A 13,889-nucleotide genomic window follows, 5' to 3' on the forward strand; every position below is an offset into this window, starting at 1 on the left:
TCATACCTAAGCCATGCCATAGCAACAGTGCCATGCCGTGGTGTGCCAACTGAGCCATGCCATGCCATGAGAAGTCATTCCGGGCATGCCACGCCAGCTGAGCCATGCTGTGACATTCTAAGCTGTGCCAGCAGTGCCATGCCAGCCGAGCTGTGCCATGCCATGCCAAGGCGTGCTAGCAGCGCGATGCTCTGCCGGCTGAGCTGTGCCATGCTATGTCAAGCCATGTCAGCTTTGCCATGCACTACAACTTGAGCTGTGTCATGCCATGCCAGGCTGTGCCAAGCCATGCCATGTCAAGCTGTGTCAGCTATGCCATGCTCTGCCAGCTGAGCCATGCCATGGTCAGCCAGCCATGCCAAGTCATGCCAAGCTGTGCCAGCTGAGCCGTGCCATGCTCGGCTATGCCGGCCGTGCCGTGCTCTGCCAGCTGAGCCGTGCCAAGCCATGCCACACTTTACCAGCCGTGCCACGCCATGCCAAGCCGTGCCATGCCATTCTCGGCTATGCCAGCCGCGCCATGCGCTGCCAGCCGAGCTGTGCCATGCCGTGCCACGTCCTGCCAAGCCTCGCCATGCGCTGCCAGCCGATCCGAGCCGCTCCGATCCATTCCGTTCCGTGCCGTGAGCGTCTCTCCCCCACGCGGCGGCGCGGCGCGGGGCGGCGGCAGCGGTTCGCCCCCCCCACCGGCGGCTCTCCCCGCCCCGGGGGCCCGGCCGGGCGCGGATTGGTGCGCGGCGCCGGCCCCCTCGGAGCGCGGCCGCCATCGGGGCTATTTGACGTGTCGGTGGGGCCGGGGAAGGGTTTCGTCTCGCCGGGGCCGCCGCCGCCGCCGCTCCGCCGCCCGCTCGGCCCGGCCCGGCCCCGCGGAGCCCGGCGCTCCCCCCCCCCTTTTCCCCCCCGCTGCCCGCCCCCAAATGAGCGGTGCCCCCGGCGGGCCCCGGCCGAGCCCCCCGCCGAGCCGCGGAGCTGCGGGCGCCCCGTCGCCCCGGCCGCCCCCCGCCGACCCGCTGCGCCAGGCCAGCCGGCTGCCCATCCGCGTCCTGAAGATGCTCAGCGCTCACGGCGGCCACCTCCTGCACCCCGAGTACCTCCAGCCGCTCTCCTCCACGCCCGTCAGCCCCATCGAGGTCAGTGTCCGCCGCTCCCCCGGTCTCCTTCCCTCCGCCGCCGCTGCTGCAGCCCGGTTTCCACCCCCCCCCCCCGCCAACCCGCCGCACCCCGGTTCTTCTCCCCGGCCGGGCGCACCCCCCCTTCCCCCGGCTCTGGCTCGGCGCCGGGCCCGTCTCCGCCGCACCCGGGATTTTGGGAGTGGGATGGGATGGGATCGGGTGGGGGCCGGGCCGGGGACGCCGCCGGGGTCCCCCCCTGACCGGCTCCGCTCCGCCCGCAGCTGGACGCCAAGAAGAGCCCGCTGGCGCTGCTGGCCCAGACCTGCTCGCAGATCGGCAAACCCGACCCGCCGCCCTCCTCCAAGCTGAACGCCGTGGCCTCCGCCGGGCAGCCCGCCGCCGAGAAGGAGCCCAGCGCCCGCCCCGCCGCCCTGAAGCCGCCGGGCAGCGGGGACGCGCCGCCCGAGGACAAGTCGAGCTTCAAGCCCTACTCGAAGGGCGGCGGGGAGCAGCGCAAAGAGGGCGGCGCGGACAAGGCCGGCTTTCGGGTGCCCAGCGCCGCTTGCCCGCCGTTCCCCCCGCACGCCGCCGCCTCGCCCGGCGGCTCCCGCGGGGCCTCGCCGCAGCACGCCGACCCCAAGGGCAGCGAGGAGAAGAAGGAGCCCGAAGCGGGCAAACCCAGCCCCGAGGGGACGGGCGGGGGGCTGGGGCGCGGGGCGGCGGAGCCCGGGGCGCACGGCGAGCCCCCTTCGGGCCGCAAGTCGGAACCCCCCGCCCTGCCGCCTGCCGGCCATGTGGCTCCCGTCTCTCCCTACAAGCCGGGGCACTCCGTCTTCCCTTTGCCACCCTCCAGCATCGGCTACCACGGCTCCATCGTCGGTGCCTACGCCGGTTACCCATCCCAGTTCGTGCCCGGGCTGGACCCCACCAAGCCGGGCCTGGTGGGCAGCCAGCTGCCGGGGGCACTGGGGCTGCCGGGCAAGCCGCCGAGCTCCAGCCCGCTCACCGGGGCCTCGCCGCCCTCCTTCATGCAGGGATTATGCCGGGACCCGTATTGCCTGAGCTACCACAGCGCCTCGCACCTGAGCTCCAGCAACTGCTCCAGCTGCGTGCACGACCCCGGCAGCCTCAAGAGCGGATACCCTTTGGTGTACCCCACGCACCCCCTGCACTCGGTGCACACCACGCTCTCCTCCGGCGGCACCCCCAGCCTGCCCGGCCACCCCCTCTACACCTACGGCTTCATGCTGCAGAACGACCCCCTGCCCCACATATGCAACTGGGTGTCTGCCAGCGGACCCTGCGACAAGAGGTTTGCCACCTCGGAGGAGCTGCTCACTCACCTACGGACCCACACGGCTCTGCCAGGGGCGGAAAAACTCTTGGCGGGTTACCCTACCTCCGGGCTGGGCTCTGCGGCCTCCTGCCACCTCCACCTCCCGCCCGCTGCCCCCGGGAGCCCCAACACGTTACCGGCCTCCCTCTCCTTGAGGAGCCCACACACTTTGGGACTAAACAGGTACCATCCCTACGGCAAGAGCCACTTGCCCACGGCCGGCGCCCTGCCTGTGCCCTCCTTGCCGGCCGCCGGACCTTACTACTCGCCATACGCGCTCTACGGCCAAAGACTAACTTCAGCTTCTGCACTGGGATATCAGTAACTGCGGCGGCTCCTTCCCCCTGCGCCAGCCTCCTCCTCTTCCTCCTCCTCGCCCCAGGCCCTCCCTCCTCCTCGCTCCCTCCTTGGACTGTGTATTTATTTACTGTATGTTAGCTTAAAGCTGGGAATATAAGTGCATTAATACACCAATGAATCGATGGTATGCAAAAAGTCTGTGTCAAAAAAAAAAAAAAAAACCCACAAAAAACTAAAAAAAAAAAAGAACGAAAAAAAAGACAAAAAATACTATTCTTTCCTTTGCAGGTGTGGGGCTTTGGGGGTTTTTCCTCTCGTTTCTTTTGATTTTTCCCTCCCCCCCTTCCCTTTTAATTTCTCCCCTCCCTGAGAAATTCTTGCATGACTCCTGACACACAAGGCAAAAGAAAAAGGCATTTTCCTCCTCCCCCTCCATGTTTTCTCATTCTGGATTCTGTTCCTCCTCGTTTGTAACGTTACAAATGGCATTTTTTTTCCCCCTCTTTTTTTTTTTTTTTTAATTTTTAATTTTTTCTTTTAAATTTTTATTATTTTTCGGGCTGCGGCGGGCGGGCAAAGCCCCGTCTGCACCGACCCCCCCACCCCCCCTCCATCCCCTCCCCGTCCCACGCCGCAGCTTCCCACCGTGGGGAAGAGGGGGGCAGGACCCCGGTTGTAACCCCCGGGGCAGCGGCGAAGAGCGGCGGCGGTGGGCAGGAGCGGGGCGCCCCGCGGCCGGAGCAGCGGGAGGGCGGCGAGCGTGGCGGGTGGATGAGCTCCGGCTTGGTAAGTCTTATTTTGTTAATAAATGACTCTTGGTTATATCCACCCTCTGGTGTCGTCTCTCGTCCCGCCCCGCCCGCCCGGTTCCCGAAGGGGCTCCGCACCGGGGCCGCGGGCTCCCAGCACCATCTAGCGGCGGCGGCGGCACCGGGGCCGAGCCCTCGGTCCTCCGGGGCTGGCGGGACCAGCGGGGTGCCCGGTGCAGCCCTTACCCCCCTTCCCACCGCGATGGGGTTGAGGGGGGGAAAGATGCGTCCGGTCTCCCCGGTCCCCCCCCAGCACCCTCGGTTCCTCTTCCTCGGTGCGTGCGTGTCCCGGGAGGAAGGCGCCGGGGTTCTCGTGCGGAGGGAAGGTTCGAGAAGGCGTTTGAGTGGAAACCGAGGCGAGGAGCCGCGGGGAGCGGGGGGGGGCGGCCCCTCCCGGAGTTGCAGCCGCCGCTGGAATTCACTTTTGGGGCAGGAATCGTGGGATGAAGGGGGTCGCGGGTCGCGCCGGTGTGAGGGATGCTGCGGCAGATGTGGGTGGCGGGGGCCTTGTCCCCCCCCAGCCCGCTCGGCCCTTTTGGTGGCTGGGGTGATAAATGGCTCTGAAGCGGGGATCGCTCTCATCTCTGCACCCCATGTCCCTCTGGAATGGGCTGTTATTCCAGCCCAGTCTTCATAGTGGGACCCCTGGCCGTGTCCCTGCTCCCTGTTGAAGCCCCCGTGTGCTCCCCTGTTTTTTTCCCTGCTGTTGAGTGCTTTCCTCCTGTTGCATTTTGGGTGAGTCATGCAATTAATCCCAGTTAATTGCCTTCTCTATATTGCCTTATGCCCTGCGTTTAAATTCCTTTGTGTCCTCTGAGCTGAAAAATAATGTGCTTAAAACAGGGACTTGCTTTGCCAATGGGATTTCTATTTTTCCACCCGTTCCTGTGAGCGGGGCTGGAGGCGTATGGCTGGTGCGGAGGGCCCTGGCCGGGGTCTCTGCTGGGAATCGGAGATGATGGTGGTGCTGGGAGCTGGTGGAGGGGTTGGAGGCACCATCCCCGAACTCCCCAAAGCTGGGGGACGCAGGTTTTGCTGGTCCATGGCTACTCCTTGCCCTGCTGCGGCTGTGGCTTGGGTCTGGCTTCGCTCGCGGTGGTCCTGCTCCTTCAGGGCAGGATGTTTGCAGGGTGAGGGCCTGGGATTTGCAGAACTGAGTTCGGAGCAGAGGGGGCTTTCCTCTGCCTGGCGGGTGCCAGGCCCAGGCTGCTGCGACTGTGACGGTGTCTCCGATCCCCGTGTCCCTTTGGCTGAACCCTTTAGCTTTCGGCATTGCTCGTGGGGCAGCTCCTGCGCTTCCATCCCCTCTGCCGTGGAGCTGCGCGGTGGTGCTCGAAGCGGTACCGGGACCCCCTTCCCCTCAGGATCATCGCTGCTCCCTAGATGTGGTCCCCGCTCCCACCACTGATGCCGCTCGGTGTTGGCTTCACTCGGGTGCCGCCGGTCCCCGGCGTAAATCACAGCTCCTCGCTGCAGCTCCTGCCGCGGTGTTCTGTTCCGCCGCGCACAGCCTCATGCTGCGGGGCGAGAGGGTGATGCCATGATGCCCATGGATGTGCTCGAGGCGTAATACCCCTCGTGCATGGTCTGTTGGGGCTGTGCTGTGTGCCAGCTAGTGAGTAGCTGCAGGGATAAGGGACGTCTCCAACCCACCGTCCTGCCGGAGCCCTTCTCTCAGGGCAAGCTGCCGCATGCATCCTCCCCGTATGGCAAAGCTCCATCTCCCCTCTCCCCTCAAACCCCTCCTCGCACCAGGGTGCTCCCAGCTCCAAAACCAAGCCCAGTGCGCTTTCCCTGGGAGCTGGATGCTGCTCGGATACGTCCTGCTGTGCAGAAGGCTCCCTGAGGAATAATTTTTCCCCTCCCTAAAGACTGCAGCACTGGGGCCAGGCTGTGTAAACACTGCGAAGTATCATCTGATAGCAGCTGACACTCGGGGGCTTTATCTGCTGGGGAATGGTTGTGTTGCCAATATATTAAATAACTCCCCATGTAATATATGCCCAGGTTATTGCGGAATTCATTTTATAATAAGAGCACTGGGATGCACTTTATTAATCATTCTGTCTAACAACCTGCACTCCACAGTTTCGGTTTGATTTGATTCAATCCTGTCTTTCTACAAAATATATGGCTGAGTGGGTCGGATAATGTATGGCTTAATTTAGAGTTGTATGGGTTTGAATTACCATTTTCATAATGTGCTGTGCATTAATGTGTTGCATCATTTATACAGAAAAATGTGCGAGGTTTCAAACCTCTCCAGGAGGCAAAAGTCACCTAAAGGGAGCGCGGAGCGACAAGAAAAGGCCCTTTCAAACGCAGCCGGTGGGAGGGCTGGAGCCGGGCGATCGAAGGTGGGTGTCGGGCATGGGGATGGTGTGTTCAGGGTCCCCCTTCCTCTTGCACAATGGCAACTTCTCCAGCTCTCCCCGAGCTGCCGGGGACCTCCAGCGCTTGACTCGCCGGTGACCCCGGTGCCGGCGCTCGCCGCAGTCGCGCCCGCCGTCAGTCACCCCGCGCCGCGAGGAAAAAGCTCTGATTATCCAAATACAGTCATTAAAGGGGAAATGTGTTTTTAGGACTGTCAGAGTGATTAATGAGGGTTAGCAATCCTTGCAAATGCACTTGTTTAGTCTAACTGGCAGCCTCTATTTTCTCATTGATTTATTGCGGCAGTTGCCGGGGCCGCGGTGTGTATGTGTGTGTGTGGAAAGCACCGGGACCACGCCGGGCTGCGGGTGCATGGCTTTGCCGTGCCGGCCCGTCACAGGCAGCCGAACAAAGGCAACATTATACCTTGTGCTGGGGAAGGAATGACTTGGCCGCACATGCAGAACAGCTCCGCCGTGCTGCGTGCCTCATAACTGTCCCCGTTTGTAAAGCCCCGAGCCCATCTGACCGCAGAGGATCTGTCCACCCAATAAATATGTGAATGAAAGAGCGAGGCCGTATTTTGTTGTTGTTGTTTTCCTTCTTCTCCTGCACACAAACCCTCTCCAATGTGTTTTAGGTGATGCAGAGGTGTTTGCCCACAGGCACACAAGGCGTTTCAGAGACCAGACCGGAGCACCAAGTCTTCAAGCGGCTGGTGCCCGCCAAGAGGAGGTCAGGTCAGGATGCAGAGGCAAGGGCTGGAGCAGCAGCGATGGTGGGTGGATGAGAAGTTTCTCAGCTGCATAAAGCCCCTTTTCTTTCCACGTGAGCTCTGGTGAAAGCGCTGGAGAACACGGGCTCTGTGTTTGTCCTCCCAGAGTGGTGTGGACATCTCCTGTCCCCGCACCAGCATCCCTGTGCCCAGGGCTTTGCTTTGGGGATGCCTTGTGCTGCGTAGAGCAGACCCGGAGGGACAGACTTGTGCTTGGAGGTGGTCCTGGCAGTCAGAGCTTCCAGCAGCAGAGTTCCTGCTGCCTGGGGCTGTGTGACGGAACCGGGGATGGAGCAGAGGGGGCAGCCTGGGGCACCGGGGCGCAAAGCTGCACCCCTGGTTTGCAGCATGAGCGTGGCCCCGTGCCGGAGCCTGGCGCTGCCCCAGCCTGTGGTTTGCCTCCAGTTTGAGCAGCACAAGTAACGAGAGGCCTTGGAGGAGATGAGTGGAGAAGAGGAAAGACCTCGAGGTGCTCAGAGAGCCCCCAAGCCAGGAGACGTGGGCAAGCACCCGGGGTGCTGCTGTGACCGGGAATGCTGCAGGTGGGAGACAGCTTCCATATGGCTTTGAATGACGGCTGAAGAGCTGCTGCTGTTGCTTCCCTGGCCATAAGCTGGTGTGTGGTGGGAATCCTCCCAGCGGCACCGGCGTTGGCTTGCAACAGCAACGCATCATCTTCCCCATGGCACCAGGACGCCCCATTTGGGCTGGTTATCATGGGAAGCACCGAGCGGGATCCATGGCTGCCCCTTCCCTCTGCAACATCTGATCCCGGAGCTGGCTGACCCGTGGCAATCCAGCATGGACACAGGGTCACTGGTGGGCTGCGGAGCTCAGCGCGTGCTGCAGCCATTCCCTGCAGCCCCGCTCGTGCTGGTTTACACTGGCAGGCGTGTAAGTGATACTGCTCATTACTGTGCTGCGTGGTTAATAGTTATCTCTGTTTATTGTCGTGATGAATAACTGAAGAGTCATAATTCCATACACACAAATGTTTCGGAGGACGCTGGGGGAGACGCTCGCTGACAGCTCAGTTGACTGACTCTATTCCTGCAGCTCAATGCACAAGAACAAACAGATTGCCACAGACCCTGATGGTTTCTAACACGGTGTTTATGGAAACCTCCCGGAGCAGCTTGATGGTGACTTCATCCCACCTTCCAGCCCAGTGCATGAGGCAGGATGGGGGAGATGTGACCTCTGCGAGGATGGACCCCCGCAGGAGCTGCCTATGCCAGAAGAGGTGGTGGGACACCAGCAGAGCTGATCCCAATGGGTTGAGCAGAGCTGGGATGCACATCGGTGACCTCTTCCAATGCCTCATCGTCCCAAATACTGGGGATCATCCCTCCCAGCCCAGCAAAACCCAGAGGCAGCCAAAGGACACGCAGCATCCTGGGCATGTGGAAGCTTTATATTCACCTGTAAACCCACCTTGCAGACACCCACTGGAGCAGAGAACTGAAATGGCCTTTTATTGATCGCCATGTGTTCAAGAGAGCAGATCCCCAGTGGTATGAGGGGCCACGCCAGTGCTGGTGGCCACCACAACAGCTCGTGCATCTCCACCAGTGCCTCAATGGGAGATGGTGCTGCTCCAAGGAGCAAGGGACCAGTGGGAGCCTGGGGGTACCGGTGCCACGTCTCCATGAGCAGCTCCCACTGCGGGGCTCGGAGATCAGAGGACAGAGGAGAGATGGGGACTGGAGCGTTTACAGATGTGCTGGATCCTTCTTGCTGAGCCCTCGCTGCCTTCTCCCTGCTCCTCTCCTGCTGGGGAGGGTGGAGAGGGGAGAGTGAAGCACCCAAAAGATTTGCTGCATCTTTCTCTCCTGGCTCATTCGCTTGCTCCCACCAAGACCTGGCTGATGCCATGCTCCTGCCTTGCTTCTCCCCCATTCAGGCTGGGTCCTGCAGCCTCCTCGCAGTGCCAGGAGCCTCTTTCTATCACTAGCACTTGGGGAGCAGTTGGGTCCTGATCACCCACATAAGGATGGGGCTGCTCATCCACCCCATCATCAGCGAAGCCATCAGAGAGCCTCACAGAGATCCTAATGACTAATGGTTTCTGCTGGAGCAATGGTTACCTACACAGGGCGTCATTCCAATTCCCTGCACAGGCTTGGTGACATCCATGAGGCTGGAGCAGGACCATCCAGGTTCTCCTTCCATGGCAAATGTCTCTGACATGAAACGAAGCATGAGCTGGGTTGGTTTGTCCCAGGCATGGAGCAACCCAAGGTTTGCAAGAAAACCATTGCTCAACCTGCCCCAGATAACAACCAACCCCTTGCGTGGCAGGGCTGGGAAGGGGAATTTGCTATCCTGGTTGCTGGAAAATGAAGCTGAAAAGCCTTTTGTTCCTTCTGGGATGTCTCTTGGGCTCCGGTTGAATTCTGTATTGGAACAACTTGCTCAGAAATGGCTCGCTGGATGCACACCTCCGTTGCCATGTTGGTAATTCCCAAATTCCTCTGACTTGGATGCACCAGCGCGGCACCGGCGGGGAATTCCTTAGGCACACAGCATCAGGGGAGCGCCAGGCTGTCGGCAGCCAGTTTCCCAGCAAGTCACTCGTGTCAGGCTCATCCTGGTGCGAGGCAGAGCCTGCAGCTCTGCCACCCATGGAGGAAGCTCTCCTGGCACTGGGTCTGTCGTGCTGCTTTGGGGTCTGGCTCACACTGCTCAAGCACTGGGGGGGGTGTATAGCACCCAGCACGCTCCCAGGTGAGTCTGGGGGGCAGAAGAGGCCCGTGCAGGGCTGGCAGCTCCAAGGGCTTTGCAGGGGATGCTCTGTGTAGCCCAGGGCACGGGGAGAGCTCGGTATCATTGTGCAGCACAGCCAGGGGGTGGGCAACGGGCACAGGAGCCCCTTTGGCTCTCAGCTCCAGGTTGGACCCCACATTGCACCCTGACACCCCTCCTCTTGCACCCCAGCGATGGGCTTTTGGGAAGTGAGGCTGCTTTTCTCCACAATGCGAGCATGAGGCGCAACGGGGTACCAAGGATGCTGCCAGCATGCTGCATCGCGGGGTACCAAGGATGCTGCCAGCATCCCGCATCCCGGGGTACCCCCGCTCATCCCTCTCCCCTGTGCCCTTCTCTCCGCTGCCATGAACGGCGCTTTTATCTCTTGGGTAGGTACAAATGGAGCTGTCAGATGCGATCAGCCCCGCGATATGACAGGTTGCGGGAGCCGGGGCCCCTCGAACAGAGCAGCCTTGTCTGTCAGAGCCGCCTGACACTCCCCATAATGGCCAGATGGATGAGACTCTGAAAGTAGGGCCCGGCGCGTTTTCAACTCTATTTTGGGTGAAAACACTTCTTGAAAGATCTTGAAAGGAGCTGGCAGTTGAGTAGTTCAAATGATTAATGAGCACTGGCTCTGCCGGGTGGATTTCTCGCGCCGTGCCAGCAGCTGGGCTGCTCCAGCCGGCCAAGACACGCTGCATCCCCCCTTCCCGGCTCCCCCCCTCCCCGAATTCCCCCCCTTTTTCCCTGCTTTTCCCGGAAATGACACCAACGCGACAGGCCCCGCATATGGAAAAAGTTAAATATAAATGACTGCTGAAAGAGGCCTCGCTGAGCGGAGTTAGTTAAAGATGTTTATGGATTCAGAAACACGGGCCTGCATATGTATTTAGGGATGACAAATGTGATTCAATAAGTAAGGAATTTCTCCGTGGGCTGAGGCGGGACCCGCGGCGCGGGCGCTGCTCTGGGCTCTCTGGCTCGGCCACACCAGCGCCATAAATCCTGCAGACAGGCTCCTTTTTCCTTCCCGGGCTGCTCAGGGTTTAGTTTCAGGGTTTTTTTTCCCTCCTTCCTCCCCAGATCAGACCAAGTTGCTGCATTTCCTGCACTTTGGATGTGACAGCGCTGCTCTGTGCATGGACCCATGGGAAAACCCAATGGATGCTCCATATGGGATTGCGCTGTCCACGCTGCCACCGGTGCCAGGCATGTCCCACTGGAAAGATGGACCCTTCAGGGCTGTCAGTGGGTGATTAATGACCAACAGCTCCAAAACTGCCCCAACTGCCAGTTTGGGGCTGGTTTGACCTGGTGCTCAATGAGTTCAGAGGTACCTCTGCAAGCCGCTGCATGCAGGCAGCTGAGTGGTCTCATGGAGCCCCATGGGATGGGGGCACACGTGTGCCCCCCACCCAAACTGCCCCGTGTTCCTGCTTGCTTGGGGTGCACAATGCTGGGGACCACAATGAACTAATGCAAGAAAGGCCTAAATGGAATTCCAGCTGCTGTGTTGCAGGCCAGGATGCTGGGATGCCGGGACCCAGGGAGGGATGCTGGATCCATAGCAGGGATGCTGAGTCCATGGCAGCGATGCCAGATCCATGACAGGGATGCCAGCTCCCAGGGATGGACGCTGGATCTATGGCAGGGATGCCAGCTCCCAGGGAGGGATGATGGCTCCATGGTGGGAATGCCAGATCCATGTAGGGGTGATGGTTCCGGGCAGGGATGCCGGATCCATGGTGGCGATACTGGCTCCCAGGCAGGGATGCTGGATTTGGGATGACAAACCCCAGTGTACTTGCAGCAATGGGCAGTGCAGGATCTGGCCCCTCAGCTCCCCCCACCCTGGCCCTCTATGGGGCTCGTAGGGAAATGCCTTTTGGGGGGGTCAGCGCCCGGCCAGGCTTTGGACCAACAGCCACATTCCTTTGTCCTGATTTTATTCGTTAGCAGCATTTGGCCTGGACACAGACACAGCTAATGAGGGACTGAGTTTATTGCAGTTTGATTTTTCTGTTAAAACAATACAATAAAAGAAATTCACTTGGAAATCTGGTATGTGTTTGTACATAGTGGATTTATGGCTCCGGAGGCTTCCAGAGAGACGCAGCCTTTCATTCCCTTCCTTATTGGAACAGATCAGATTGCAGAGTTTAAAGGGCTCTGGAGTTGTGATTTATTTGAAGGGAGAAACTAGGGAAATCCAACTGTCTGTTCCCTGGCTCAGATCATCCTGTAACATCCCGGCCAAGGGGACGGATCTGCACCTCCTCCATGGGTATTTTTTTTCCCCCTCCTGTCGCTTACATTATCCAGCTCTAAATATATCACCGAGACAGGGCTGACTCCTGACCTGGGCTTCAGCACCTCGCCGAGGCTTCCCCAGCCCTTCCCAGAATCCCACACATAAATCACCCTCCTGGAGCCCTTTCCAAGCTCCTCCGCACCGCTCACGGGACGGGACCTGCTGCTTTGATCCAGAGCAGAGATCAGGGCAGAGATGTTGTTTTGATCTCTGGGATTGGGTCATAAATCCATGCCACAGGTCCCTGCTTCCTTTCCAGGGAACCCTTTCTCCTGCCTCCCAACCGGAGCATCACCACAATGGCTCAACACTCGGTGCTTCCATGGTCCACCCCAGCACTATCCCACTTCCCACCAGCAGGAACAGGGTGAGACTGTTCCTTGAGCCCCAAAAGAGGCTTTTGGTAAAGCATTTAGTGCAAAAACCCTGGTCCCAGGTACCTCTGGGACTTTTGGGAATGACCAGTTTGGGTCCCTTTAGAGGGAATATTCATCCTTCCCTGTGCTGTTGGGAGGAGATTTCCCTTCTTCTCCTCTGTGACCACTTGTCTATGGGGCAGATGAAGAATGGGAAGCAGCAACCAAGGTTTCCAGACCAGGGGTACCCAACTCCATCTCAGCTTCTCCAGCCCATGTTTTTCATGGGCTGTTTTCTCCCCCTGCACACAACCAGGCTCTGTTTGCCATTAGCTTCCCCTCCTCTGCCCTAGGAGCTGATCTGAGTGCTAATTCTCACGCATGTTCCGGGTAAATCTACTTTCTTTCCCGGGATGAATTGTGGTTTCCAAGTGCTATTAATCATTTCCCTTTAGAAAGCAGCGTCGGGGGGCTGGAAACAGCCCTCCTTTATTTACTGGATGACCTGGCACGCTGGCACCCGGCCATGGGGCTGGCGTCTGCAGGGCGATGGGGAGCACGGAGAGAAGCCTTGGGGTGAGCTCCCCTCCTGGACGGCAGCATTGGTTCCCATTGGGATCATTCCCTAAGGACAAACCCCCCTCATCCCTGAGGTTAGTGGTGAGCAAGAGGACGGAGAGGGGAACGCTGCTGAAACAGCATGTGTTGTAACCCATTCCCAAAAGCCTCTTCTCAAGGGGTTGTTCCACTGGGAGCTAGTTTGCACCATGACGTGTTGTGGCAATGGCAGAAATCCCTGTTCTCTGCCTGCCCCAAGCGCCTCTCGGAATTCCTGGGATGTGGAATCAGGACCCTCCACTGCTGGGGTGGGCAGGGAGCAAAGGACAGGTCCCTCTGCAGCGAGGTACAGAGGCACAGCGAGCACATGTGAACGGTTTCCTCCTTCCCAGCTCGGGACTGTCAGGGGATGATTAATGGCCAACGCTGCAGAAGTGCCTTGATTGCCAAGTGCTGTATTGTTAGCACTGACATGGAATGAGCCCGGACATACTTGAACACAATTCTGCACCGTAATCTGCAAATCACGTTTGATAGACTTAATTTGTTAAGCATTTCCCCCCGCACAGGCCCTCTCCCCACTTTCTTTCCCTTTCAAAGCCATGTCAGAGTGACCAAGGGCCCGGCCGAGCACCCTGCAGCCCCCCAATCCAGCCTAGTTCCGGCTCTTCTCATGGATTTCCCTCACCGGGGTTAGATGCTCTCGTAGGTCTCAGCTAAGGAGCAGCTTTCTCTCTTCTCCCCACCAACAAAACATCAACTTTTAATGCACTTTCATTGCATTCACGCACTGGAATCCGGTCCCCTGCTGCTGCTGTGCTGCAGGAAGAGCTGCAGCAGTTACTGGCAGTTCTGGGGTTCCAGCAGATGATTTTAGGGCTCCCCATGCCAATACATAGGTCACCACGGAGCTGGTGGCATCCAGAGCAGAAATGGGAATGGGATGTGGGCAGGGATGGGGATGGGATGGAATGGAAATGGGGATGGAGGTGGCAATAGGGACAGGGATGAGGATGGGATGGGACAGAAATGGGGATGGAACAAACACAGGGATGGGGATGGGATGGAAATGGGGATGGGGATGGCAATGGGGATGGGGACAAGGATAGGGATGGGATGGAAATGGGGGTGGAGATGGGGATGGGGATGTGAATGGGAACAGGGATGGGGATGGCATGAAAATGGGGATGGAGATGGGGATGGGGATA

At 59.4% G+C, this 13,889-nt stretch overlaps 1 protein-coding gene across 1 annotated transcript; it reads left to right on the forward strand.

Annotated features, from left to right (window-relative positions):
• Positions 1-723: 723 nt before the first annotated feature.
• On the forward strand, positions 724-3,572 carry ZNF703 (zinc finger protein 703). The gene is made up of 2 exons (XM_030509953.2): positions 724-1,130; positions 1,394-3,572. The coding sequence occupies exons 1-2, from the start codon at positions 918-920 to the stop codon at positions 2,771-2,773; spliced, it is 1,593 nt and encodes a 530-aa protein (XP_030365813.1). The 5' UTR covers positions 724-917; the 3' UTR covers positions 2,774-3,572.
• Positions 3,573-13,889: the final 10,317 nt, after the last annotated feature.

The sequence above is a fragment of the Strigops habroptila genome, chromosome 21, assembly GCF_004027225.2.
Source record: "Strigops habroptila isolate Jane chromosome 21, bStrHab1.2.pri, whole genome shotgun sequence".
Classification (NCBI taxonomy): domain Eukaryota; kingdom Metazoa; phylum Chordata; class Aves; order Psittaciformes; family Psittacidae; genus Strigops; species Strigops habroptila.

What these genes read in the sequence shown, in the direction of transcription:
- ZNF703 (XM_030509953.2), top strand. Translation starts at nt 918, where the DNA reads ATGAGCGGTGCCCCCGGCGGGCCCCGGCCGAGCCCCCCGCCGAGCCGC. An exon ending in CGCCCGTCAGCCCCATCGAG is followed by an intron (nt 1,131 to 1,393) that starts GTCAGTGTCCGC and finishes CTCCGCCCGCAG; the next exon opens with CTGGACGCCAAGAAGAGCCC.